Genomic DNA, 23026 nt, shown 5'->3' with positions numbered 1-23026 from the left:
GCGCTGTGTCCCTTCAAAATCCGCTTCAACTCTTGAAGGAATTCTATTGGGCCCTTGCCGATTTCCTTCAATCTGGCTCCGCCCTCTCCATTGAAGTCGGGAAAGTAGTGAATCAAGGACATCTTCTCCATCAAAGGCTCGAACTTCTTTTGTTACGTCCGTATTGTATGCCAATGACGGCTGCCAGTCTGAGGGTTGATCCCCTCGAGCTACTCCACTTTGAGAAGCACTATCACTAGGTTGGCCTGATTACTCAAACTGAACTTGTCAACTTCCCGACGCAGTTGTCTCAAAACTGTATATTGAGGATTCAATAGACGCACTTTCTGGGTCTTCGCCTTCACCTCAAAAGACGCCAAAATATCTTGCAAACAATCGTCCAGACTCTGATATTTCAACTCCAAATCACTCATTGTTTGAGTTAGGGTTCTAATGCATGGTATGTGTGACTGAGGTAGAACCGATTATATTCAGTTCCTCAATATCCTCACGTAAAGCATTGGGCAACACGGGTGAATGCGGCTTTAAAACCCCTTCGTCTTCTTGATAGCTTGTTATCGATTGTCTGGAACTGCCAGGCTTGACGGGGCGAGGCCCTCCGACGCGTGGGAACCACTTTGAGCTTTTGACATCATGCTCACGAATTGTATCGGCCAATCAATCTAGTGGATCACTCAGAGGTAACACCTCCACATTGCTTGATGTGAGACGATCCCGATCGTTGTAGACAGAGCTCCTTGTACTTCATTAAATGGACTGTAAAATTAGGTTGTACTGTGTCCGGTAAATCGCGGTCTTTGGTACACTTCCCCACCTCGGGTAAAACCCCAAAGTCTGATATCCAAATCGACCCGCGGATCCTCAACCGGACCCTATGTTACGGTAAGTTTTGCCGTGTCACTGGACAAGATGATTGAAGGACCATGTAACTTTTTCTGGCGCTAGAATAAGTTTCCAGATAAGTTAAATCCTAATCACAATTGAAGTCAGCCATTTCCACTTTTCACGTTTATTCTGCTTGCGTAGCTCCTATATAAAACTCACGAACGAGTGCCAAAAAACTGGAAAAAAAACAGACGAGATTTCACGAAACTTCACTGGAAAACGTGACAATTGGCCTCACTACCTTCAAGAAAAGAAGAACGAGGAGACGCTATCCAAATGTCAAAATTAATAAATCAATTGAGGTCAGAAACTTTTTTACACACCGATCAATCCCAAAATCGCTAGGCGAAGCCAGACCCAAGCCAACCTGCAATACCCATTCAAGATTGGGGGTCCGGAGGATATTTATAATTCGATCCATTCATCTATGGAACAACATATCTGAGTCAGGCAGAACCGGTCAAGCTCTCAACACCATCAAAAACCCTGGTTTGATCATTACTATTACACCGTGTTACTCACAATACTGATAAAGATTTTTTGCAATGCCAAGACTTATAATAATGATTTTCGTTGTTATTGAAACAAAAGGAACATTTTTTGTAAAAAATCATTTTGGATTCTAGCTCAGATTAGAATATTAATCCAATTAAAACCTACAAAGAGATAGCATTTTTAAAAACGTAATCAATAGATGTTGGAAGTAACCTTAGGCGCGTTTCCAACTAAACTTTTATTCAAATCCATGGAGCAAACTATAAGATATCTCGTTTTAAAAGATTGCATTTTCATCGAATTTGACAGCAAATTGCTCCTGTTTATAGCTTAAAGCAATTGCCAAGAAATATAATAAGCTTTTTCTATGCCTAAAATATAAATGAAAATGTTTCACTTTTTCTGAGCAGTTAGAAAGCCCGAATGTTTGCAATATAACTTAAAACTTACTTAATGTCAATATTTCACATTTTGATGCCATACTTGTCAATCGCAACTTCAATGAAGCTTAATCCTTGAATTTTGACACACGATAGGATTATTGTAGCTTTTGGCACTTAAGTTAAAATGAAAGGCAATTTTGCATGTTTTGTTAAGTTTAAGCGACATTTTTGCTACTTTTTGCTTTTAAAGATATCTTCAAGAAAATGGCGAAATATCATTTCTTGTCGTGTCATTGAAAAACACAATTATATTCCTTGGGAATAACTGGAAACATAATTAGGCCATTTTTTGATCTTTTAAGGCGTAAAACGCAACCTTTAAGTTGTAATATCTAGGCATATGCGGAATAGAAGTTCATGAAATTTTACGTCAATACATAACTAAGAGTATGTTTAATACTGATTGACTACGTTTTTGACAATGGTGCATTTTAATGCACTTTAGGTTATTTAACACACTTATCTGAGCTACTTTTAAACATGTGTATTTCACAAAAGTTGTTCCTTTTGTCTCTTTGACAAAGAAAAACATATCTAGATGTCTTGGTATTTGAGCAAACGCTTAACCAGAAAATATAACCACCGTGCGTAGGTATGAACTTTACCCAATTCATAATGTTTCTCTGTATTTTAATTCGGGAATGAGACAAAGCGTTAGCGAGAGGCGGGGTATTTCATGTGAAATGCACCATAAATTCAACACCTTGGACAAAAGGCTATTGAAGTGCTAAAAATCCGCTTTTGTTTTTGATCGGGCACCAGCTTTGCAAAACTTGCTTTTGTGCTCTCTTTAACAAATATATTACATTAAATGACCACTTTGATGTCTTAAACGTTCTTTAGGTCCGTTTTTGTCAACGATCCCAGACCAGCCTTAAATCCACGGGTCTACTAGAGCGGCTTATTTAAACGTACTTAACACAACCAAATACTTTATTAATTATGACTAGAGACGGGCAAGTGGTGTCAATAGAATTTTTGTCGCCAAAAAAACACTATTCTACACATTTGCACTTATCACCTGTATTTGCACCTTTTCACTTTTGTTTCGCCATTTTTGCATATTTGTTATAAAAATGTATTTTTGGTTGTAATCGGAACTTTTATTTCGGTAAAATTCATTCCCTTGTATCGCTTGCAGACCCTAAAATCAAAGAAAAAAAAGAAAAGTTCGGATGAGGACCAATAAGTCAAGAGGAATCAAAGTATACCCTCACACCCTTTTTACGGCATAAAATACGAATTAACCATGCGAGTCCTGAATCTTGTTCATGTGTAATCGTCGACTGAAGCGCCGCCACATAACTCCCCCGGAAGATCCGGATTCATCCGGGTCGGAAACGGTCAGGAGGAACTACTATCTTGTCTAAACGAATCCAGACCCAGGGACAAGCAGTCAAGGTAGGAGGGATGTACGATTTGCTTTTGCCATGGAAATGGGTAGGAGGAGGCAAGACATGGGGCAATTTTTCGCGGAGATCACGGAAGTGTTGTGCATGAGGGGGGAACTGGCGCCGGGGTAAACACACAATGACCAGCTACTCCTTAGCTGAATACATGTGTTTAAATGCAAAATACATTCGATTCACACACACAGGGCTCCGGGTACCCTGAGACTTGTACCGTAGAGCAATTGAGCAGGGGAAAGATTGTTGTCGTCTTTTGGAGCACAACGGATTCCGAATAAAATCCACGGTAGGTGAAGTGTCCAATGGCAACCTGCCAACCGGGCCCTCAACGAATCCTTTATTTGACGATGTAATCTCTCCGCCTTGCCATTGGACTGGGGGTGGTAAGCCGTAGTATGATGGAGGCGGGTCCCCAGTTGCACTGATAATTCCTCCCATGGGGCGGAGGTGAATTGCGCCGCACGGTCCGTGATGATAGACTCCGGTAGACCAAAGCGACACACCCAGGTGGTCTGACGTTTGACGTGAAATGTAAGCTTTTACACGGAAATGCCTGACGATATCTTCAACAGCACTGATCGTCAATTTTGGAACAAGAACAAATCTGAACTGACAGATGCTTGCATGTTGCCTTAGTGTAGTAAACAATTGAAATATGTATTATTTATGATCCCAACAATGATATCACAAAATGGCTTTCTTGATGCATGTGTGACATGTAGAAACTTATCGTAATTGCTTACATTCTTTTTTTCTATATTGAAAAGCAATGATAAGCTGAGAACATGATCCAAATTGAAAGACATCGCTTGACGTGAAATGTAAGCTTTTACACGGAAATACTTGACGATATCTTCGACAGCACTGATCATCAATTTGGAACATTGCGTTAAGGAATCATCAATGCCATCCTCAACACCATGATTCATCCAAAGAAGATTTTTTTATTTTTACCCTTGCCTTACATGCGTTTCGTTTTTAATTAGATAGGAATGGATTGAGTAGGGCTCTGTATTTAGAAGAGTACAAAAGGGAGTTCAGCGCACCATAGCAATTGAATTTTGAACCTTCAATTCCTTTCAATACAATGAGTTTACCTGGGCCTCAGATCCAAACCAAACACATTTATATAATATTCTCTGGTTCTACGTGTCACATGCGGGTTTATCTACCCTTCTGGTACCCTTTAGTTGTTGCCAGTTGTTGAGCCACTTTCTATATTTGTATTTAAATATATCTAGTTTGAATCTGGTGTTGCTGTGATTGGAGATAATGATGCCTGAAGAGTAACTTAAGTCTTTGAGCTAACCTTTAAAGCACACACATGTACAAAAATGTGTTCGGTTTGGATCTGGGATCCATGTAGACTCAATGTTTTGGAACAGAATTGAAAGTTCAAAATTAATTGCAATGGTGCCCTGACCTTATTGTTGCACTCCTTAATACAAGTCACTAGGATTGAGTGCAAAGAGAATGAAACTATCTAAGACCAGTATTTGAATGAGTGACCTCGAAAAAATAACTTACCATATTGGCCAAAACATGTTTGTTTGAAATTAGGAATATACGAAAAAGTTGAGATCAATGCCAAGAAATTAGTTGAATGCCAAAAATGTTGCTAACATGGCAAAAAGGTTATTTTGAGTCTTGTTGCATTTTTTCTGTTGCAAAATTCTAGCTAGAGGTTTAATTCTTCACTTGATCAAGTTGTACGGAAAAAAAATCCCCCAAATAAGAAAAAACAGGTTAAAAACAGGTGGCTCAAAATTGCTCAAGAATATGAAAGTATGTAAAGATAAAATGAGTAAGAGTCAAAAAAAGCGTCAAAAAGTGGAAAAAGTCGGAAATTTGACTCAAAAGGTTTGTAAAAAGTTAAGAACTTTTTCAGCTTTCAACTTAGGTTTTGGAGGTCTACTCATAAGGCTTCTTTCGGGCGGCTTTTATAGATAGAAATGGAAAATTGAACATTCGACCTTCGACAGAAAACAAAGGTACATTCCATGACTGAAACAACCGGCCGGATACCCTGCTCTTTTTCAACTACAGTGAGAATTTTCGAATTTATATATTTCTTTCTATGTTTCATGGTAACAACTGGGATATAAGTTGAAATGAAGGGCTTTTTTTAATCATCAACATTCATACACAATACCAAGTTACCTTCGAAAACAATAAAGATTATGAGGTTGGACGATGGTAAGGTGCGACGGACAATTTGGAAGTGGCAAGAGAATTTGGTTTGGCAGATTTGCTCGGAAAGAAAGATCGATTCTGTCGCTCGTGAACTCGCTTTCTGTCCAATCTCGGAAATGAAATGGGATTAAGGGAAAAGGGTGCACTAATTAAATTGTCGAGTGGATTTCGAACCGCTCACATTAGTATTATCTTTTCTTTCAAATCGTAATCGTCAGATTTCAAGACACTTGTTATCGATTTGATCCTCTCTTTGGCTTTGTTGCATTCCGCTATAAATGTGAGCACTTCCTGAAAATGGAAAGCACATGCTTTTGGTCAATTTTAGTATTAAAAATTAAAACACTTGTCTGCTTTCATTGCGACTTTGTTTCTATCAAAGTTGTTGGAGGACCGAAATCTGTTTCCATGCAGATTTGTTAGTGTTCTGCATTGTGTTTGACAAAGCATCATGAAGAAGATAATGATCTGTTGTCTCTAAAAGTGAAAGACAAAGGATTACCTCTTCTTCATTGTTGTTCATTTGATTGATGGTTTCATCCCCATCAATCATCTCGGCCTCCAGGTCCACGTCAGGTCGTTCCTTTGTATTGTTGATTGGATCTATGGTTTCATCCCCATCAATGTTCTTGGCTGCATGCTCCATTTCAGGGCGTTCTTCAGAAAGGCTCAAAGGCGTTGCCTTGTGGGTTACCACTCGCTCTTGTTCCAGGTTTTCAGATGGAGCTCTAACTTCCAAGGAAAGCGATTTTTCCGCATTGTGTAAACGTTTAGGGCTTCTGTTGGCTGTTGCACAATGATCTTTGTGGAGTTTTCACCAATTCGTTCGACGCTGTACTTAGATATGTGGGCTTCAGATGGATGGCACTTGTTGAGTTCAACCATAACCTTAGACAATCCAACACCCCTGATCCCTTCTTTGGTCATCAGGTCTTTCCGGACGAAGCCCCTGTTGTTCACTTGATGCAAACCAAGGGTGAACCGCGCAATGTTCATGTGCGGCTTAAAAATGTTTTTGATCGTCCGGTGATACCGCTCGACGTGGAGGTTATGTAGAGAAACACCGAGCGTTGATGGCCTGGCCCATGCATTCAAAGGCGCTTTATGGTCCATCCGGACCATAATTGGTAGTAAAGTACGACCAGGAGGCACTTTCATCCGAAGTTTCCTATTAATGTTTGAATGGTTAAATAGCAAGCATGACTGTTGTGGACAATAATAGCTATTTATTCAATTGCGGGGGCATTCTTCGAGCTGAAGCTTATAAAAGTAAGGCTTGAAGAAAGTCGGTATGGTCATGGCACCTTGAACGCATTCACCATTTCATTCCGTCGAATTAGAAGAGAAGGGTGAGGGCTTACCCGAGCTTCCCTACACACTAGAGGGGATGAAATGGCAAAGGCGTTTTAGGTGTTGACCATATGGATCTTTAAAATCAGAACTTGAATAAATTACATGCAAAGAGTGACCCTGGTATTGAAAACACAGTTTCTTTTACAAGAACCGTTTTCAAGGTATGATTTTCCCTCACAACCACCCAAAGCCAAATCTGACGTGTGGAATGTCCATTTGAGGAACGAGAGCTCTCTCATATCCTCAATGTTCCTAGTAAAACATCTTTGGACCTGCTCGAGCTTTTGCAAACCTGCTGAACTCATTGGAGCCCAAATGGGCGAGGCATATTCAAGATGCGGCTGGACAATCGACTTGTACAGAGTTAGCATTGTGATACTATCTCTGGACTTAAACGTGCGATATAACCAACCACATGTTTGAAAAGCTTTACCCGCCTTCAACGGGATATGCTCGTCGAACTTTCCATTATTTTGGAGGACCACACCTAAATCTTTCATTGATGAGACTTGCTCAATGTCTTTGCCTCCATTATCTAAGAGTGAAGTATTCAAAAGGAGTTGACCCGAAGGTCCTTGAGTGGAATTTCATTCATTTCAGGGCCACATTGTACTGTATAACTCATTAATTAAAACGAGACTGGAATATGGGATTGAGTTTTTTGGCAATAGTTCAGCAATGAAAAGCTTAATCGTCCTCCAAAAGAAAGCTGTTAGGTGGATAATGCAAGCCAAAAAGAAGTCTCATACAAGTAAAATCTTTAGGGCTCATAATATTTTAAAAGTTATTGACCTAGTTAAAATTCGTCGATTGAAATTGTTATACAGCTGCCTTTGCAAACAAACACCATTGATTATCAACCAGTATATTTATAAAGTAAAAAGAAATGGGTCTCTATACTTCAGTCTAACAGTAGTGCGCCTTGAGTGGCATAAAACTTTCCAAAGGTTCTCTTTCCCTTGGACCTGTAACTGCAGCCTTAGTGATGCAATTATTGCCATGTCGGCCATGAACTCATTGAAATCGTGGGCCTCCGATCTGACGGACCATTTACCCGGGAAAAGGCGCGATCTTAAATTATTGTACTCACGCAACTAAAGTACCAAAATCGGACTCTGAAAGTCCGTTTGACCAAGGGAGCTGCTCCGCAAGGAAACGCAAGCAGGGTGGCATCTTCCAACTTTTTCTTGGCCAAATAGAATTGATCCCTCAGAGCGGAAGTTATGATAAGGTCCTTCGGTTTAACCTTAAGACATTCATGTAAAGGGGCTAACACTGCTGCCAACCCAGGAATGAATCGATGGTAGAGGACAATCATACCCAAAGATTCTCAAAGCCCCTTTTGAGTGGAAGGTAATACCCTGATACCCTGGACTCTGTCAGGCCAGGGATCGATGCCTTTTCGTGAAATTCTGTGCCCTAAAAAGGACAGTTCGGACACGACAAGTACGCATTTCTTTTGATTGACGACTAATCCATTCGCAGACAGTCGTTTGAACAGAATTTGCAAATGATCAAGATGAGCACGCTGAGAATGACTGGCTACTAAGATGTCGTCCAAGTAAACATAAACAAATGACAAATGGCCAAGGATGGAATCCATATGGTCGTTAAAAAGTGAGCTTTGAGATGACAGCTGTCAAGCTGCTCTACATACTCTTCTGAATACCACTGAAAATTATGGAAGGACGTATTTCGATGACCAAGACTAGTCATCAGGGCTGCACAATTAGTCTTGTCATGTTGCAGCGCAGGTTAACCCGGTCCATAGCTTTCTTAAAGCTCAAGAAAACGCAATTTTTAACATATGCCTGGCAGCCCTGATATCTTGGCTAACAAATCGGACCAAAGTTTCTACAGACAGCCTAAATGTAATTGCGGCTGAATTGGCTTTTTGTCTTGACTAGCATTGGTCGAGGCACGTCCATAGTTTTCAGGGTAAACGTTATTCTCCACCGATCAGTTGGCGGTGCTACTTTTATAAACTTAACCTAACCTTATCTAACCTAACCTAACCTTACCTAACCCAACCCAACCCAACCTAAAACGATATTTATAGCCCTTAAACTCTCTCTTCAAACCGTTCGAACAGTTTGTCACAAATTTAAAAATGAGCACCGCCAACTAATCGGTGGAGAATAACGTTTATCAATTTTCAGTGGTTTATGTCTAGCGTTATTCATGGAGGCGTTACAGCAGATACGAATTGGCGCGCTTGTTCACGGCACATGTCTTTCATCATCTCTCATGGACCTGTTTGAGGCCGATTTGGCAATTTGCCTCCAATTATTGAATGATTAATTGATGTCCAAACGGGTTAGATAATACGATTTCGGATTTAAATGGTATCTTGGACGCAAGCAAGATTGTGGGATGCGTTTATTAATCATGGAGTCCATTTGTGTGAGCCCTTTCCAACCCAGCCCAACTAAAACTATTGCATTGAACCAGTATTGCTTAAGTCATTTACTTGTGGGGGTCAGATGAATAGGTCTAACAATTTGGCATCTTAAAATCAACCCAATAGATAAATGGTTTCTGGGGATTCAAAATGTCAGCATTTTTTATTTCAACCAAAAAAATCTTCAAAAGTTACAATACGCTGCGTCATGTGGACAAAAGGCAAACAACGCAGCCTCCAGTGAATGAAAGCTGCTGATCTGTCATCTCAGAGTTCATTTTTTAACGACCATATGGAATCCATCATTCTTTGGAAAGTTTGGGCCGCGTTACAAAGACCAAACGGCATCTTGATAAAATACGAATTGACCATGCGAGTCCTGAATCTTGTTCGTGAGTAGTCGTCGACTGAAGCGCCCCCACATACTTTACCTTTGAAAGGATCTGAACTTTAGTCTTTTGACTGTGCAATGGCATCTTTTGGTGGGAACTTTCGTGGCTTGTTTGTTTTGTTTGTTTCGAAGTCAGATGGCAGCTCTCTCGCGCGGCCTGCCATCTGATTTTTTTGGGTGTCCCCCTTGAGGGATATTCCCGCTTTGTCGTCACAGCCCAACATTAATTATTACCTCACGCTCGGGAATGTCCGCAGGTTGGCCCAGTTAAGCTGTTACAGCAGCAACTCATGCTGAAATCTAATTCCACAGAAAAGCTTGGACTTGGCTTCCCTGGGACCGAACCAGGATTTGCTCATTGGAAAACGGATGCTCTACCATAACGGTACCCCACCAAGTCTTGAATTTTTGAGGCATTTGAGTTTGCCACTTTGATCATGATCTACATGGGAAAACGTTCAATCAAAACAAACCTTTTCCCCAAGGTTTTAGCCATGTGCATTAAAGAGAAACTCAAGGTACGATGTGGTATCCTGACTTTGGATATTACGTGGAAGGAGAACTTTGATTAACATCATAGCCAACTCGCACCTTGATTTGTATGATTTTTTACTAATGAGTAATGTTGTATCCGTTTGTAAAAAGGCAAGGCAAAACTTGCCGAAACAAGGCTTTCAGAAATGTACTGCTTGGTGTGTACTGGTATTGCATGCACATGCGCAGATGCAGCTGTCCTGCTCTCTCTTTCTCTCTTTCTCTATTGCTCTCTCTCTCTCTCTGCCTTTCTCTCTCTTAATCTTGATCTTGAATAGAACGGACGTGAAGATATAACCCTCCGAGTATATTGGATTATGGGTGTGTCCTTAGGGACATAACAATGTTCAATACTTGATCATGAATTCAATAAGTAAAGAGCATGGAACAGAGGAGCAATTGAATCCACGTCCAGGTTGAACTTGTTTGCAAATAGACAATTGCCATCTTGATATAATCTTGGCAAATCCTGCAGACCAAAATTGCACACTGCCCTGACATTTTCCCCTTTGCAATTGTTGTCGCCCCACCAAGACAACCTTACGCAACCTCCATAAGTTGAATCCGAGTTCAAGTCCTGAGTCCCATTGTTGATCAAGGTGATGATCGTGGAATAGAAATGCTCGTCGGGAACAGATTTGTCTTGGAGCCACTCTTGGAGGCCTTTCGAAGAAGGATCATCCAAGAAGAAATCGACCAACTCTCTGGACAAAGCCACATTCTTGGAGCCTTTCCTCATGACGATGTTTCCCGGGGGTGATTCCTTGACTTGGTCGGTTTTCGTGTTACTGAAAGCACATAAAATTAGCGCATTGAGCACTAGGGCTAAAAATATTTCGTTTGTCTGAGAATCAAGTCTACAATTAATAAAAAATAACAAAATGATAAACCCAATCATGCACACTTTTTCAATTTGCAAATTGTCCATTATTTATCCACGAAAGAAAGGTTGAACACACAAAAATCCGGACATAGATGAGTTGTCATAACGTGTGTAGTTGACAAGAAAGAAAGTTTTCTACGCTTTTGAAATATATTTTGTTTATTGGTGAACTAATGTCTTTAACTTATAGAAAATAGTTTCTTCAAGAGTGAAAACACTGGAGGCTTCAGAAGAATATCGCCGAAACTTCATTCTACACAAATTCTTTGAAAATAAGGATGCCAGTCTAACAATCTTACAAAAAGGTGATTTGACAAAATCGACGGTATAAAACCACTTGATCAACAATCTAAGGGTGGAAAAAGCCTGGAAGTTATCAAAATGCTGATCCATACGATTCCAAATGTTGTTTAATATTTATGAAACGAATCCTTCAATATTCAGATAATATTATAGATCATAATATTTCAATATTCAGCAGAGATGTGGCCATGAAAGTCAGGAAACTTAATCTTTTGGTTCAAAAGCTCAAAGAAAACGAGTGCAATATGAAGTGGTTATGGGCAGTCAAGTCAGGAAGGTCGATCCTGACCTCGTGAAGAAGCTGATGGCTAGGGTCAGTAACAAAGTAAATTGTCTGGCCTTTTAAGATCAATAAAACTCTGCGTGATAGTTAAGTTGAACTCATCAGTACAATTGACAAACAAAACATTTCAGACATGGAATAAGCATTCAATTCAACCCCCAATGATCCATACAATATTGAAAACGCATTATCAGGGGATCAATATCGAGTTCATCCATTCTTAAGAGTATCTAAAGGATTGAAATAAAGTTCCAAGTCATTAATCCTTGAACGGAATTGTCCCTCAGACGTTTTGCGATTAAATGCAGCATATTAGTCCATTTAACGACATTCGCATTACAGTTCACGCAGAACACACAAGTTTCCTATTTTTTTGTAAATATGATGTTTCTTTGTAATGACAATTGCATATTTTTAATCTTACAAAAAGTGCTAGTTGAAGTCTTTTATTTGGATCTTTTTAATACCCTCATTTTGTAGAGTATGGGACACTCTCCCCCCCCCCAACAGCAACAACAACAACAAATGTTAACTTCATGATGCTTTTGCCCCTTTAATTCCTTATCAAAACCCTGATGCCTGCATATCGTGACACTGAATTGAGAACTCGGGTTTCAGTCATCATTCAGGGTGTCAAAATCAGACAATCATCCAATAAAATTGATCCCATGACAGACTGTGTCCACTCATCCCGTTCGATAGTAAGTGGACTTTGTCTCAACATAAAAAAACAGCGGACCCATAACGAGTTGTCACGAAAACAGAGCACTTTACGAACATGACCAGTTCTTACTTTTCATTCTCTTTTGAGACAACAAATCTGCCTTTATTGCCCTCCGGAAGCGGAAAAGAATCGATAATTCCATTGGGGAACTTCTCCAGGTATTTTCTGATTTCGGGCATTGGTTTGAGTGGTAGTTCTGTTCCAGCCGGATTGATGAGCAGGTTCCAATGGGTGTTCCTCGTCCGCAAGAGTTGCATGCATTTTAGATCCGCCTCTAAGACAGAAAAATGGCCCCAAAACACAGAGATGGGATCATCCACAGTAAAAATGGTGGCCTTGGGATGTTTCCATTGATAGCACTTCACCATCTGATCCACAGCCTTTGTCACTTTCTCATCGGCCTTGGCATCGACATGAATACAATATGAATCCAGAGGATCGAATGAAGTGGCCAAGAACAGCTCTAAAATGCCCACTTGAAAGTGGGCGGAGATGGCAAAAGCCAAGGGAAAAGTGTTTTTTTCACTGAAACGAGATTTCTTCGAGGAAAAGTGATTCATAAATTCGAAATAACTTGCACAATCTGAAGTTCGTTGTATGACGGCATCGTCACTCAGGAAAGTTATGCTGGAATTAACACGGGATTCACTAATTGGTTGATCAGGCTTTTGGTTTGGTGCATTTTGATGGATTTGTCTCAACAACATCCAAAATGTCAAGAAAAAAAATGCTAAGAAGATAGTGACGGCGGATTTACTCATTTCAGAACGCCTGCAGAGAAAACAAGGCAATATTGGTAATAATTAGATCTAAGAAAAAATTAAAAGAACGAAAACCTAGGTTTTTTACCTTTTTCGTACAAATTTGGGACAAATTATCTAAAGCGTAGTTTTGGGGGGAAAATCCCATTTTTTTCGTTTTTGGCACTTTTCATGCTTATTTGTTATGAAAACATTAAAAAAAAACCTTGACCTATTGTTATATTTATGAGCAATCCTCTTGATGAGATTAAAAATGGTCACTTCACACCCAAAAAAACATGCACCTGTTTAATTGCTGTAATTTTTTTCACCAAATGCAAAAATATGATATCATCTTTTGAGTACGTTTTCAACAAGCTTCACATTTTTCCACCTTTTTAACAAACATTGCTGTTCTTTTTCACCTTTTATGACTTATTTTGCTACCTTTCGTGCTTTTTTCGCCTTTTAGTTAAAATAAAGCTGGATAAAATAAATAAGTATTTAACAGCCTGGAATTCCATCCACAATAGCGATGAGGACTCCGCCCCCCTCCCCCAAGAAAAAATAAATACAATGTTTAATCTTGGAGGGGGTTGGGTCACGCAATAGGCTTCTAGTTGCTTACCTTTAGATTTTTAACCCGGTCTGAAATTATCCAAATATCGAATCCAGAATCATTGATCCCTTGCTTACACTGTGCATACAACTATCTAGCTAAAGGAGATAGGAATCGAAATCAGAAGAACAGCCACTCATGTTAATATTTGTCTTGACGTTGCTCATCATAAAATGTGATAAGCTATGAATGACGAGGGGACGAGGAACAAAGAACCGAAATGGGAGACTTGCACACTTTCACCATGGTAGTAAGAGCAAATTAACCTCAAAAGTAATTTGGAGCAAGAAATCAATGGATTTGACACAACGAGAAGGTATAGCGGCAAAGTACTGCACAGGAGCACTAATAGGATCGCGTTTATTACACCAAAGTCACATGTCATCAGCTTAGTCGCCGGTCTAATTTACATGTGTACAGATATTTTGATGGCATGTCATTATATCCTAATTAGTTTAACATTATATGACGTAATGAATACGGTCATATTGACACATCACGGTGAAATCATTTGAACTTGTAACTGAGATTGGCCGCTCATGGGATCAGAGTGGGATGTTTTTCACTCGGATTGGGGCTGCTGCTTTGAACATACAAGGTGCGTGGAAAAAGGCTCGATTTCTATTGCCCTTGAAAAGTGAAAAGGAAATTGAGCACCTGACGTAATTCGTTTGCTTGTTACGGAGTCAGATGGCAACTCTCTTTACACGCCCTGTTGTCTGGTGATGAATGTCACAGTGTAGAGATGTTCCTGCTCCGTCACCACAGCCATCATTCATTCTTATCTCACCGTCAGAAAAGACCGCAGGTTCGCCCAATTAAGACATCAAAGTAGCAACTCTTGTTGTAATTTAGATACCAAAATTTTGGGCTAACTTGGCGGGTAAGGTTTGGTGATTCCAAAAAAGTGGCCTTTCCTTGCTCAAGTGTCCTTGGTCTACGCAAGACATATTTTGTTAGATAGTTTGGAAAACAATTAAGGCAATATTTGCCAAACTGAGGGATAGGAAAATCGAAACACAAATTGGTACTCTCATGATGGGAGTGTTTTGCTCTCCAACAAGTTCCTTTATTTTGTCCATCTATGCCTATGCATTCATATGTTGGCTTGTATCAATAAGCAATTAAAGGTATATTTTAAGCGATGCTTAGTCATCTTAAGGGCTGTGCCAAGTACAACTAGATTATCTGGACGGCTTGCTGGGGTACCGTATTGGTAGAGCAACCGTTGTCCAATTTGAGAGTCCTGGTTCGATCCCTAGGACGCCGAGATCAAGCTTCTGTGCGGTATTTTGTTACAACAGAAGTTGCTGCTTTAATAGCTTAAATGGGCGAACCTGCGGTCATTCCTGAGAGTGAGGTAATAATTAATATTGGCTTTGACAACGAAGCGGGAATATCCCTCCATTGGGACACCTATCATTCTGATGGGTGAGATGAGTGATAGAGCTTCCATCTAACTTCGTAACAAACAAAACAAAACAAACGGGTTGCTGGATTTCGCCCACTTTGGTAGTATAGCTATTAGGATTGGCCGACTTTGGTAGAAAGTCATTGTAAAACGTCCTTTCATTAATAGTAGCAAAAACATTTGAAATAATCCTTTGAAATCAATTGAAACATCTCATTAAGCCTCTACGGTCACTAGAATTGACTCTAAATCCTGGGTTGGGACAAAGCTCATGGATACTTTTGAAGACGTACAATATCAGATACCTTTCGTACCTTCTCTGAACACTGTACGGTCCCAACTTTTCTAGCCTCTCCCAATATGAGAGCTCTCTCAGTCATGTGATGTTCCTAGTAAAACATCTTTGGATTTGTTCGACCTTTTGCAAACCTGCTGAACTCATTGGAGCTCAAATGGGTGAGGCATATTGAAGATGTGCTGGACAATCGACTTGTACCGAGTTAGCATCATGGTGCTATCTCTGGACTTAAAGCTCGAACAATGAAGTGCACTTATCTTCTTTTTCGGCCCTCTTCATTGTATAATATCCTTCCCTCTAATATTCGTAGGGAATACGTAGGCCTTGTTTATCCGGTAGCATCTTTCAAGGCAGACTTGGACAAATTTATACATAGCATTCCAGATCAACCCTTCTTTCAATGACTAGCTGGGTCAGCTAACCCAAATTCTTTGGTAGACCAAATATCACATAAAGATTGAAAGGTAATAAATAGACGATTTAAAACCTTTCATTTTAATAGTACTGGGGATTACATTGCCTGTAGCGGTTAGAAAAGCCCGTGAAAGCCAAACCGAAAAATAACCTGTTTCAAACTTTGATTGCCAACAGTTTTTGCCATTTTCATCATGTTTTATATTTCATCCGTTTCGGACTTCGTATCATGAAGAACATCTTGAAAATATATAGGACATAATAAATAAGTGTCTTCCAACATTTCTTTTCAAAAATAACGTTCTTTGGGAGGAAAGAAAATCTGCACAATCTAAATTATCGTCATTGTTCTCGTTTCCTTTTACCAGATTTTTTAGCCACAAATGTACGTATGACGTATGTACGTCATACTGGACAAGTTTGAAAGCCCAGGATTTTACCATAAAAAGATCAAATCAATTTGTTAATTGTTGTGCAGTTCTAGCCAGGATCTATACGATTGAGGATTTTCATCCATTTTCGACTCGCTGCTAACACCCTTTGTCCCAATATTGATTCCAACCATTCCGTCACATTTTTGGAGAACGAGATGTTCGACGAATTTTCCGCTCAAATTTGAAAGACGGATGGCTCTTTTGCACAAAATATTAATCTCTGACCACCACCTAGTGAGCAGTTGCAAGGAACTGAACAAAAGACCTATCAACCCACTGTATTTTCCCAAATTGTAGAGAGCATCTTCGCCAATACCATCTTCTTACTTTTGTGACCAAGCAGATGCCCAAACATCGCAATAACTTATTGCTAAAAAAATGTGTTACAAATTCTTAACGTTCAGTTATCTTGTCATCCACGACGCAAAACTCTTAAATTCAACCAGACACAAGGTATGCCAATGGCTTATTCAAGAGGTTTTTAGGTTTCTTTTAATGAAGAAGGCAAGAGCTTTACAAGGAATGAAGGTGAGCGTCAGAATACATTTTTGGGTTTAGAATTCATGGGTCTTGAACGCTTTCTTCTTTCATTTAACCCTCATTTGCACGTTTTCATCCTTGGTTTGTCATTAGTGGAATTCTTTTCAATGAGCTCGTTGTTAGATGATGAGCTATATGCCAAGTGAGCTGAGCTTACCTACTTCAAAAATCGGGGTCTTGGGCGAACCTTTACATTTATGCACTAACACAATTAAGGCCACACATTTCCTCTCACTTCTAACCCATTTTCTTCGGTTTTTGAGTCCCGAGGTTTGGTTATTCATGAATTTGAGATTGCGCCCATAAATTCCTTCCTAAAGACAGGATTTAAGAAAAACTTGGGCAACTGTCTGAGGGATCAATGGTTGAAAGTTCTAGGCTCAAAAATGGATGAAGTGAATTGCAAGGTCCATGGGCTGGTGAAAATGACACTTGAACTAACTGTATGTGGAATAAAGCTTTACAAAGATCTGAAGTGTTGTAATCCAAATCGGAGAAATCTTGTCCAATCTGAATCCAAAATTTTCTGATCCATCTGAATTTGAATTAGAAACGTAGAGCTTTGCCTTATCGAAACTGATCCAAACCCACATTATTTTTGCTTTATTCAAGTATAATGCATTTTTTTAGCTTAATCCAACCCCAATCAATTGTTACACACCCAATGACGTATAATTAGTAGGCTTGGTTTTTCTAAGTGCTACATAATAACCTAATATTATTAAAATAAGATTGTGCTTTGTCCGTAAAACTCAAACTCATTCAGTTTTGATAAAGTGTGAAGTAAGAGTTTTGTGGAGTTTGAGATTAACTTCCATTGGGCTTTGAACAGTTTTATTATCCCTCATTCATATTTTCTTTAGCAAATTCAATTCTCTGTAAACAGGGCCTGAGCTTGAATTGTTTAAGAGATAATGTGCCGCTTTGTGAATAGAATCCTCGTAGACACTGCCAATTGGAATATCGTCAACATAAAACAATAGGTGCCCATGTTCTTGCTTGTTGATCACCTTTTTATTGAATCAATGATCGTTCTTAAACTGGGTAAATCCGATCTCCAAAAGAACACTGAAGAGTTTGATTCCAAAATCTTGAAACCTGCTTCATTTCATAGAGTCCGTTTTGCAATTTGCAAACTTTTCGTTCCTCTCCCTTTTTGACAAAACCATCAGGTTGTTTAATATAGATCTTCTCATCCAAGTGGCCGTTTAAATATGCAGTTTTGACATCATTTTGGAAAAGTTGCATTTTCTTTTGCACGGCCAAGGCTAGGAACATGCGGATAGCCTCGAAGCGTACAACAGGAGCAAATGTGTCATAACAATGGGGCAACGGTTTCTCAGTTATACATGAGTAGACAACATTTCACTCCCAAAAACGCGTGGTAATTTGGCATCATGTAGCAATGCGCGTATCCCTTTCGGCCACAACCCGAATTTGTCTCTTTACGGCACTGTCGTCTGAACACCTTTCCAATCAACTATTGCTCAATTGCATTAGAGCAAAATTCCGAACCACCATCGATTCTTAGGGTTCCAACCTTGTAACCACGCTCATTTTCAATTCCTTTCCATCTACCATATTAATATCATACAAGTCGTGCTTCTCAAAGTCTTCAAACATGACCAAATTTCCACTCATATGGCTAGTAGCCCCCGAATCCAGAATCCACTGAAGAGAAGAGTTGAAAAAAAAATCGCTGAAACCATCCGCAGCCAAACCTTAGTCTTCCCATGAATGGCCTCGAGAGTAATTGGGTTTTTCTATTTCTTAGTCAAATGTTTCTCGTCTTCTGAGCTTTTTAGGGCAAAATTGCTTAATATGTCCTTTACGACCACAGAAATAGCAAATGTAATGTTCCGGAGGGATTATCAAACCAGCTTCTCGTGTCTTGCAAATAGTTGGCAGATAATTGGCTTCATTTCATAAGGCCTGGGTGACTTCGTCCCAAGTGGGGACCATTTCACACATGGTCAACACAGTTTTTGGAACGGAAAAAGAATCCGGTAAGCCATTGCGAAGAAAGAACACTTTTTTCCTCGCCCAAGGAAACCAAATGACCTGGCTTCCACGGTGTTCCGTGCGCATGCGAATATTTGGACAAAAGAGAGATTGTTTGCACGAAACGGGATTGGACAAGCGTTCAACAGAGGAGTGAAAATCGTTGCCTCCAACTTGAATTGCCGGGAAGAACATCGTTATCGCCAACTTGGATCGCTTGATAAACAAGAGGGGATCAGTAGACAAGAAATCGCCGGTCAGACTGGATTTCTACCCCACCCTTAACACACTGGGAAGAAACAGTGCTGCATCCGACAATGCAACAAAGAGGTATCAAGGGATGTCAAGTAAAGCGATATAGAAAACCCAATCAGTGCAATGAATGCCAGGAAAAGGGGCAACAAAGAAGCCCACTTTTGTGAACCCCAGGATAGCGGGAGACGAGTCACATTTTCGTGCTCGAAGAGAGCAAAAGTCACCCATCACCCTTCATCGAGGAAAGAAGTCTCAATTTGGAGCTCAAGGAGAGAAGTCAGAGTTTGAACCTCTCCAAGGAGGAACCACCTGCCATCGCTAAATGCTGGGACTTTGCCATTGTTGTGGTGCCAAGAAGTGGGAACTCTTTCGAAGGACAGAGATCGTGATCATATGGGAGTAGGAAACCCAGGAAGCCGTGCAGAAGAGCAAGAGGACCTGGGAAGTACCGAGTCTGAGTACAGCACTTTGTCACTCTGTTAGTGGACCTTCAATCCCGTCAAGTGGACGTCATCCAAGCATCTCCATAGAACCATCTCAGCACACATCGAATAGTAATATAAAGCCATTGTGCTATATGTGAATATCCCCTTTTCCATTGGCCCAATAATTCCCCCCACTTTGCTTACCGGAGCAAGACAGCTGATACGCGGTGTGTTTGTGATGAATAAAGTAGATTGAAGTGTACAGTTTGCCTTGAAGAGTAGCCTAGATTTTCCAGACGACCGAGATCGTGCTGGCATCGTAGGGAGTAGAGGTAGCAAGTGATTTGTATTCAACTGTATCTGAAGTTCATCACTTTTGTAGCAGAAATCAGTAGTTAGACTCTAGAGTAGAGGTCGACTTTGATAGACGCATTTAGACTAGGATAGTGACCACATTTTGCAGGATAGCTAGCCTTGAAGATTGGCCCAGGTGTATGCCAGACAACCGAGATTGGTCTGTAACCGTGGGGAGTAGAGGTAGCTAGCGATTTGTATCGTTAGTCAATCAATTGATTCACGATAGTTTGCGGCTTGATGAAGGAAGCTCAAACTAATACTCGTATGCCCTGATTAGGGTGATAACCGGAGGCCTTAAGATAGGTCTAAGAAATTGAAGCCCATGTACTAGGTGCTCTCCATCTCAGAGAGCTATCAAGGTTTTCACCTAGTGCTTGGGTCAAAATTATCTATGTAAATCCCGTTCAGTGTGGGAATCAATGTCGGGACGGAACACACGGCTCTTTTTATATTAAATCCAATATGAATCGATTCACTGAGACATTACCGTCTGCACACCAACTAACGACCAAATGGGGAAGCACAGTATTCTTAATCGCCAACCCGATTTTGTTGGGCCCATACCCTATTAGATTGGTTGTATTTCGTAAACTAAACTCGGAAAAAGAAAACGACAGCATCAATCGACGAAAGAACAAAACGGAACATTCTGATAAACATCCACTCACATTCGAATGACGTACCAAAGTGAGTTCAGCGCTCCATTGCAGGGAATTTGGAACCTTCAATTCAGTTTTAAAACAATGAGTTTACTTGGGTCCCAGATCCGACCCAAACGCATCTTAGAAAATGCTTGAGCCTTCAGGGTTAGTTGTAAGACTGAAGATACTCTTCAAGCACCATTAACTACAATCCCAGCAACAGCGGATTCAAATTATGTATTCTTAACTAGAAAATATCGTAAAGAGGTATTCAATACATTCAAAGTAAGATTAAGGGTGCCTTAAGGGTAACTAAAGCCATCTGAATAATCCTAAAGACATTGTTATGAAAACTGGTATGGTTTGGTGGGACCCATGTAAACTCATCATGAGCAAATGCACATTATTATATCCAAAACAGAAACTTAAAATGCATAAAGATCAAGTTTTTACAAAAAACACTGCTCTGGACAAATTCTTTTAAAAAAACCTTTGCTATTTACGGGAAAAAGGGTTAAATAGATAGTGAATGTACGATATTTTAACGAAATTATTTGGCTTAATGAATTTGGGTAAAAGCCCTATTCTAAACCAAACCCTCCTTTTCGTACTCCCTTTTTTTTCTCCCACTCCTTTGTATGTAAAGTAGTACGAATCTTACATGAAGCCCGAAGTTGAAATGATTGTCCTCAAGTCTGTCAGCAGATTCATAAATAGGTTGCCACATCCACATGCATATTATAAGGGGTATGTATTTTCAGCTCTGCATAAAAAGCGGGAAATGTCAATTGATTATCTCCTTTCCTCCCGAACCCCTTCCACAGAAAAAGCAAACACCCTTTCAACACACAATGAATTGTTGACAGAAATATCTTCAATCCAAATATCCCTACAATCCCTGGAAAACATGTTAGGAATATGACTCCCAAAGTCAATAGCCATAACCCAAAAACCCAAATGCACACAAAAATTTGAAGGTATAAAAAGAACATCTGAAAGTTGATCCACACCTCATTTGCCGGAAATCCATCGATCCACCTATCAACATGAAGAGCTTTTTCATTCCCGTTCTGATTGCCTTGTTGGGCTTTAGTTTACTGACTTTGGCGGACTTTGGCGCCAATAGAGAGAACAATGAGGAAAGCCAAGGTTTGTCAGGATTGGAAAATGGTGTGATCGTCTCAGTCGAGGCGAAAATAAGTGAATCCAACGAAGTTGAGGAGGATCAAGAGGAACAAGACGAGGGTGGCTCACAAAACAGGTGAAATGGTTTACCTACAGAAAAGCTACTGTTTTAACGTTTCTTGTCAATTTTCAATCAAAGATAATTCACAACATTTTTGTCACTCAGTTATTTCCCTTATATGTCTTATAAGTAAACCAATACGTCTTCAGAACACCAGATATACTTTTGTGACACTTTTGGTCTAATCCAATAAGATAAGCTGAAACGAGAATGGCTAACGAGGAATATTGATTGCTACCTCTTCGTGGTCTCGAAATCCAAGATCATACTTAAAAAGATTTTTCCAACAATATTGAATATTGTGCCCAAAAATTTCATATTATTTGAAAATAGTTTGTGTGTATTTGAAAATTGTCTAGAACAGATATTATTGACAAACTTTCTCGTTTTTGCCCTCACAAAAATCATGTCAGAATCCCGGGAAATCTTTCAGGAAATAAACATGCTGGTGAAATGTTGCATGCCAAATCCTTTGAACACGAGCCGAAATGTAGATTGAGCCACAACATATAATAATATAATGCCAGATAGTATTTCCTTTCAGAGCAATTGATCCTGCGTCGTGTGCAGTGAAATGTCAACCTGTTTGCGTCTCAGCTCCCGCCGGTTCCAATTGCACTTGCACCCAATTCTTTTTGGGCTTCTTCCCAATCTCGTCGATTACTATTCCTTGCTAATAGTGTCTACCTTTGCATGATATAGTATCTCGTCTTTGTTCATTGAATAAATATAAAAACAGCAATTCGTTTCTATCTCATTGCCTCGCCATACAGAGAGCAACTTCCAAACATTTTTTGAGAAGCTGACCCTTCTTTCGCATTGCTGTATGAGGAAAGGTCAGCTTCGTTAAAACCAGTTTGAAATGGCGATTTTGCATCACTGACATTGGCAGGCAAGTTTGTTTGCTGGTACCAGCGCTTGCCTAAATAACCGAATAGGGCCTCACGTTTCTTTGCTTTGAAAGTTTAGCCAGATTCTCGGTCAAAAGATGACTGAACATTTCAGTCACCCACATTTGTGATATTGATTAGGCAATAACTTGCTTGATCCTCAACAAAGTCTACACAAGTAATTATCTTCGTGTCATGGGAATCATGAAAGCCAATCACCTAGGAGGAAAATCAAAAAGTAATTTTTTCAACTTAGGAATGGCTCACTTCGCATCATGAATTTAGGACATTGTCTTTTTTGTCTTTTTTGCGGACTTTCTTACCCTTATTGGGAATGAGATCCCCAGTACTATTAACAATATGTACGATACTAAAATGGATGGGTTATAATTTGTCTATTTATCACCTTTCAAATTTGATATAATATTTGGTCTACAAACAAGTTGGAGTTGGCAGAC

At 39.8% G+C, this 23026-nt stretch overlaps 2 protein-coding genes and 1 long non-coding RNA gene across 7 annotated transcripts; 1 reads left to right on the top strand and 2 right to left on the bottom strand.

The window, feature by feature from the left end:
* Positions 1–5334: 5334 nt before the first annotated feature.
* Positions 5335–7541, bottom strand: LOC131891727 (uncharacterized). The gene is made up of 2 exons (XR_009374458.1): positions 5928–7541; positions 5335–5716 (listed from the first exon to the last, which is right to left on the bottom strand). It is a non-coding gene; the product is annotated as an uncharacterized LOC131891727 (long non-coding RNA).
* Positions 7542–10390: 2849 nt separating this feature from the next.
* LOC131891366 (N-acetyllactosaminide beta-1,6-N-acetylglucosaminyl-transferase-like) lies at positions 10391–13813 on the bottom strand. 5 transcript variants are annotated; one of them, XM_059240899.1, is made up of 3 exons: positions 13666–13813; positions 12367–13068; positions 10391–10892 (listed from the first exon to the last, which is right to left on the bottom strand). In XM_059240899.1, exons 2-3 carry the CDS (start codon positions 13056–13058, stop codon positions 10463–10465), a joined length of 1122 nt encoding a protein of 373 aa, XP_059096882.1. In that variant the 5' UTR covers positions 13059–13068; positions 13666–13813; the 3' UTR covers positions 10391–10462. The 5 variants fall into 5 exon arrangements, with proteins under 5 accessions (XP_059096882.1, XP_059096883.1, XP_059096884.1 ...); XM_059240900.1 differs by having other exon boundaries at positions 12367–12924; positions 13666–13806; XM_059240901.1 differs by having other exon boundaries at positions 12367–12822; positions 13666–13789.
* Positions 13814–21455: 7642 nt separating this feature from the next.
* LOC131891365 (uncharacterized) lies at positions 21456–22412 on the top strand. Its single transcript, XM_059240896.1, has 2 exons — positions 21456–21693; positions 22223–22412. The coding sequence occupies exons 1-2, from the start codon at positions 21479–21481 to the stop codon at positions 22353–22355; spliced, it is 348 nt and encodes a 115-aa protein (XP_059096879.1). The 5' UTR covers positions 21456–21478; the 3' UTR covers positions 22356–22412.
* The last annotated feature ends 614 nt before the right edge of the window (positions 22413–23026 follow it).

Source organism: Tigriopus californicus, chromosome 12 (assembly GCF_007210705.1).
Source record: "Tigriopus californicus strain San Diego chromosome 12, Tcal_SD_v2.1, whole genome shotgun sequence".
NCBI lineage: Eukaryota > Metazoa > Arthropoda > Copepoda > Harpacticoida > Harpacticidae > Tigriopus > Tigriopus californicus.
Note: the sequence above shows the minus strand (reverse complement) of the source record. Positions and strands in the feature narration are given on the sequence as shown.

Bases quoted from the DNA above. Each gene is read 5' to 3' on its own strand.
- LOC131891365 (XM_059240896.1), top strand. From the start codon at position 21,479: ATGAAGAGCTTTTTCATTCCCGTTCTGATTGCCTTGTTGGGCTTTAGT. The intron at 21,694-22,222 runs GTGAAATGGTTT...ATTTCCTTTCAG, and splicing joins GAGGGTGGCTCACAAAACAG to AGCAATTGATCCTGCGTCGT.
- LOC131891366 (XM_059240899.1), bottom strand. From the start codon at position 13,058: ATGAGTAAATCCGCCGTCACTATCTTCTTAGCATTTTTTTTCTTGACA. The intron at 10,893-12,366 runs GTAAGAACTGGT...ATGTGCTTTCAG, and splicing joins GTCTCAAAAGAGAATGAAAA to TAACACGAAAACCGACCAAG.